Below are 5425 nucleotides of genomic sequence, written 5' to 3'. Positions count from 1 at the left end.
GGGGCCCAGGGAGAGGTGGGGGGCGTGGCTGGGGGGGCCAGGGAGAGGCTGAAGGGCCCAAGGAAAGGCTGGGGGGCATGGCTGGGGGTGTGGCTGAGGGCTGGGGGGCCCAGGGAGAGGCTGGGGGCGTGGCTGGGGGGGCCAGGGAGAGGCTGGAGGGCCCAAGAAAAGGCTGGGGGGGCATGCCTGAGGGGCCCAGGGAGAGGCTGGGGGCGTGGCTGAGGCCTGGGGGGCCCAAGGAAAGACTGGGGGGGGTGGCTGAGGGGTCCAGGGAGAGGCAGGGGCGTGGCTGGGCGCGGGGGGGGGGCGCGGGGGGGGGCGGGGGGTCACGCTTCCCGGCTGACTCGCTTGCTCCCCCCCCAGGTTCAGCATGCGGGTGAACAGTACGGACCTGTTCCACGTGGACCTGCGCCATTGGAGCCCCTTGCGCGGGCGCGACCCCCAGCACGGCCCCCGGGAGCGCGCCTTCCACAGCGCCAGCCTGCTGGGCAGTTACATGGTGGTGTACGGTGAGCGACCGCGGCCCGCCGGGACCCCCCTCTGACCTCCCTGATCCGCCCCCCCCCCCCCCCCCTCCCCCCCTCCGGGGCCCCTCCTGTGGTGACCGCCCCCACGGGCTGGGGACCCCCTACTGGCCCCCCCCTTAAGCTCCCCCATGTCACTGGGCCCAGGTGGCAGTGTACGCTGAGTGACACCCCCTTATCCTTGCCCATCATTGGCGCCTATGTGCTCACCCCCCCAGAACCTCCCACGCACCCATCCTGTTCCCTCCTTCATCATCAGCCCCCCATGTGGGGTCTGTGGTGAGTGAGAATTAACCCACTGTGACGGTGCTGCCCGGGGGAGCCAGCTGAGGTCACTCAATCAGGGTGAACTGCAAACAGAACGGGGCAAACAAACCCCAAACGCTGGTGGATTTTCCAATACTTAGATTTACCAACCAGCCCAAAACAGCTTCTGTATCACCTCACTGGTTCCTCAGACGTCCAAACAACGCAGTTCCCTTAAAGTGCCCAGCCTCTGTCCAGACACACACGTCAGATATGATGATGTCACGGAGTATGGGGGGACTCAGGGCCCTGCACCCCCCGGCGTCCTGCGATTCACCATGACTCTCAGCCAGCCAGTAAAGCAGAAGGTTTATTTAGACGATGGGAATACAGTCCAAGACAGGTCTTGCAGGCGCAGACAACAGGATACCCCTCAGTTAGGTCCATCTTGGGGTCCCCGGGCACTCCAGCCCCCCCTCCGGAGGTCAGAGCCCTCCCTGCCTTCCAGCCACCTCACCAGCCAGCCTCCCACACTCTGCCTTCAGCGACCCCTCCCACAGCCTTTGTTCAGTTTCCCGGGCAAAGGTGTCACCTGGCCTCCCCCCCTTCCTGGGTTCTCATGTTACATGCTCAGGTATTCTCCTTCAGTCATTCTCCCATCCCCCAGTGCAGACCATCCTAGCCACACTCCCCTGTCAGCACTCACAGACCACACTAAGAACAGTCTCAGTTCGTCACATCTCTCCCCCCTCCGAGACCGAACTGAGCGGGGTCACTTTAGCCAGTGACCCGGGGAAGTTCGAACCTACCCCCGTTCCCATGGATGCCCCAGCATCCCTCCCATTCCTTGGTGAGAATTACACCAGGCCCCTCCATGTTCACGCCCTCCCTTAGGTCGGGGGTGCTCAAGGGCATTCGCAGTTCACATGTGGGAAGGGTTATGCAGCCTGTGCCCTTTTCCCACCCCAATACCCCTGGGGTTCCAACTGGGCTGGGGTCTTCTCCCAGCGCTCCAGTCTGGAGGTCTGTGCTTCGGGCTCTCTTGGTTCAGAGCCCCCCTTTTAACCTTGGCCACCCTCCGGAAAGGCTCCTCTAGGCTGGGCAAGGGTCCTACAGCCGTTTTCCCCTTGTCCCGGGCCTTCCTCCCCCTCTGACAGGGGTCACAGGATCGGCAGTACTGCCGGACTGTAACAAAGACCCCAGGCCAGTAAAAGCTCCGTAGCAGCCTCTGCTGGGTACGCCAGGTTCCCTGGTGCCCTGAGAGGGGAATGTCATGGGCCCGGTACAGCAGCTGGCGGCGATACTTCTGGGGTACCACCAGCTGCCTCCTGATCCCCCCTGACTCCATCTTCCCTGGGTGAGCCCATTCTCGGTACAGGAACCCCTTCTCCCACAGGAACCTTTTCCGGCCACCTCTCCCCATGGTTTGTACCGCACTGAGGTCGGCCAGGTCCCTTATATTCCGCAAGGAGGGATCTTTCTGCACCTCGGCCTGGAACTCCGCAGCTGGGACAGGGATGGCCACCTGCTCTTTCTCGCCGGCTGGGCCTGAAGCCGCAGCCTTCCTGAGCCGTGTCCCTGGGTGTTCCCTCCCCACCAGGTTAGGGTCCTGCGCCTCAGGCAAGGCACCCTCCCCAAGGCCAGGGTGCAGTGCCCCTCGCCGGTTCTGACTGCGGGTCACAACCAGTGCACTTTGTGGGTTGCTTGGCCAGTCCTCCAGGTCCCCTCCCCATCAACACCTCAGTGGGCAAATACGGGTGTACCCCCACGTCCTTGGGGCCCTCCTTGGCCACCCACTTCAGGTGTACCCTCACCACGGGCACTTTGACTGGTGTCCCGCCCACCCCCGTCAGAGTCAGGTAGGTGTTGGGCACCACCTGATCTGGGGGCACCACCTTGGGCCGGGCCAGCGTCACCTCTGCGCCCGTATCCCAGTATCCATTGACCTTCCTCCTCCTTACGCTGGGCCAGCAAGCACTTATCAAAGCTCTTTGCAGTCTTGGGTCCCCCCTCGCTCACCGCAGCTGGGGCCCCACTGCTCTTCAGCCTGGCCAGTTCCAGCTCATGCTGACGTTGGTCCCGCTCATGCTGACGTTGTTTTTCCCGTTTTACCCGTTCTTCCCGCTCATGCTGACTTTGTCTCTCCTTCTCTTCCCGCTCCTGCTTCAGTTCTTGCTGCCTTAACTCGAGCTCGAGCTCTTTCAGTCTCAGCTCCCTGTCACATTCCAGTCGCATCCGCTCCCGGGACGGGGAGCTCCGCCGGGATGATCCCCTGCTGGCCGCCGGGGTCAGGGTGCCCTCAGTATTCGCTGGGCTTTCCCCAACCCCTCCCCTAGGTATAGGTCGGCAGGGTCTCCGGATGTCCTTGGCAGCAGTCTGACTCCTCCCAGCCATGTCAGGCCCCGGGGCCCACGCTGCATCCGCCGGGCGGCTTCTCTTAGGCAAAGGGCTCGGTTCACCCAAGCGATCCCTCTCCTCCAGCCGGGCAATGAGCTGTTCTTTGGTGGACCTCCCAATGCGCAGCCCCCTCTGCCTGCACAGCTCCACCAGGTCACTCTTGAGGCGTTTAGCATACATCTCCTGCTGGCCACACACCGGCCTGTGCTCTCCGCTTTCCACCGTTCCAGGGGGGCCCCTAGTGTGCCAGCCCCTCTTCAGGTCACCACCTCTCTGCCAGGGTCGAGCTGCAGACTCCTCCGCCCCGGGACTGCTCGCTGTGATCCCCCGGGGGACCCTGTTACTGCAAAAGTCCTTCTCACTGGTCACACACTCCCAGGGGTGATAACCGTCTGCTCCCCAGTCACTTACTGCAGGAAGCGCCGTCCACGGGGTGCAGTAGATCCCACCGCTAACACCAGTTGTCACGGAGTATGGGGGGACTCAGGGCCCTGCACCCCCCGGCGTCCTGCGATTCACCATGACTCTCAGCCAGCCAGTAAAGCAGAAGGTTTATTTAGACAACGGGAATACAGTCCAAGACAGGTCTTGCAGGCACAGACAACAGGATACCCCTCAGTTAGGTCCATCTTGGGGTCCCCGGGCACTCCAGCCCCCCCTCCGGAGGTCAGAGCCCTCCCTGCCTTCCAGCCACCTCACCAGCCAGCCTCCCACACTCTGCCTTCAGCGACCCCTCCCACAGCCTTTGTTCAGTTTCCCAGGCAAAGGTGTCACCTCGCCTCCCCCCCTTCCTGGGTTCTCATGTTACATGCTCAGGTATTCTCCTTCAGTCATTCTCCCATCCCCCAGTGCAGACCATCCTAGCCACACTCCCCTGTCAGCATTCACAGACCACTTTAAGAACAGTTTCAGTTCGTCACAGATGATGATTACTGAAAATCTGATCTCATTATATAAAAGAAAAGGTTTTTCCAATCCCAAAGGATCAGCCCCAGACCCAGGTCCAATGATAACTTAGATCTTACCCAAAATACTCGCTATAGCCAATTCTTGTTAACTAAGCTAAAATTTATTTTAAAAAAAAGAAGAGAGTGTGTTGGTTAAAAGATCAATATACAGACAGACTTGAATTTAATTCTTGAGGTTCAGGTACATAGCAGAGATGAGCTTGTAGTTGCCAAAAGTCCTTTTAGAAATAGTCCAGAGGTTATAGTCCCATGTCCATGCTCAGGGTGATTCCAGTCAGTGACTGGGGATCTCAGTCCTTGTGGCTTAAGGTTTCCCCCTCTTGAAACCCAAAGCGGATCTGAGATGAAGCAGGATCGTGGCCCAGGGTTTCCAGCAGCCTTTTGGCCTGAGAAAACAATAGGCTTAATTCTCCTTCCAAACATCCTGGCAATTAGCACAGGGTAATTTATCCATTACACAGTTCAGATACAGGTCACCACAACCTTCAGAGACAGAGACAATAATACTATTTCCCTCAAGTGTCTCCCTAAATGTTAATATTCCTTTTTTGGTCTTTGAATCAAAGCTGTAGCAATAGACAAGACTCGTTTGCTGACGTCACAAGCCCTGAGCAAACATCTCCCTTCTACCGCTAACAATGCAGACTTGCATTTCCCAGCTCTGTTCAGTTACAGATCTTCCTAACCAGTCTCTAAAGTTTGGCCCTGGGTCAGGTCAGTCTGGGAGGTAATTAACTCTTTCTGGCCCTGTCACCTTCCAATGAGCTATTATATTACACTCATAACGTCACACACACCCCGGGTCTGACCCCCCCGCCCCCCCTCTCGGCTGTGCTGCCCCCCAGTCTGACCCCCCCTCGCCCACAGGGGGCAACGTGCACATTCACTACCATGAGGAGAAGTGCTACGAGGACGAACTTTTCTTCTACCACCTGGGCTGCCACCAGTGGGTGCCCGGCCAGGCGCTGGCACGAAGCCTGCCCCATGGTGAGGGGCTCGGGTACCCTAGGGAGCAAGAGGGGCAGGTGTGGGGGGAGGGGGGATGCCCCAGGAGATGGGGGAGCAGGGGTGAGGGTGGGGGGGCGGTCGTGGGGGGGAGCCCTGGTGGACAGGGGTGGGGCGAGGGTGAGGGGATGCCCCAGGAGATGGAGGGGGGGGGGCATGGGCAGCTCCCCAGTGGCTGGCAGGTGGGGGGGCACCCTGGCGGATGGGAAGGGTTGGGGGGATGCCCGGCGGCCGGGGAGCCAGTGGGTCCCAGTGCTGCCTGATGCTCCCCTCTCGGCAGAGCGG

At 60.3% G+C, this 5425-nt stretch overlaps 1 protein-coding gene across 1 annotated transcript in view; it reads left to right on the top strand.

Moving 5' to 3' along the window:
* LOC112124172 (multiple epidermal growth factor-like domains protein 8) overlaps nucleotides 1–5122 on the top strand; it is a gene marked incomplete at both ends in the record, with an annotated part of 10876 nt that extends 5754 nt beyond the window's left edge. The window contains 2 exons of the mRNA XM_026647116.2: nucleotides 364–509; nucleotides 5003–5122. Of these exons, the coding sequence (XP_026502901.2) occupies nucleotides 364–509; nucleotides 5003–5122 (266 nt within the window). The remainder of the gene's footprint in view (nucleotides 1–363; nucleotides 510–5002) is intronic.
* Between the last annotated feature and the right edge of the window lie 303 nt (nucleotides 5123–5425).

Source organism: Terrapene carolina, unplaced genomic scaffold (assembly GCF_002925995.2).
Source record: "Terrapene carolina triunguis isolate 2854851 unplaced genomic scaffold, T_m_triunguis-2.0 Scaffold51229, whole genome shotgun sequence".
Taxonomy (NCBI): Eukaryota; Metazoa; Chordata; order Testudines; family Emydidae; genus Terrapene; species Terrapene triunguis.
Note: the sequence above shows the minus strand (reverse complement) of the source record. Positions and strands in the feature narration are given on the sequence as shown.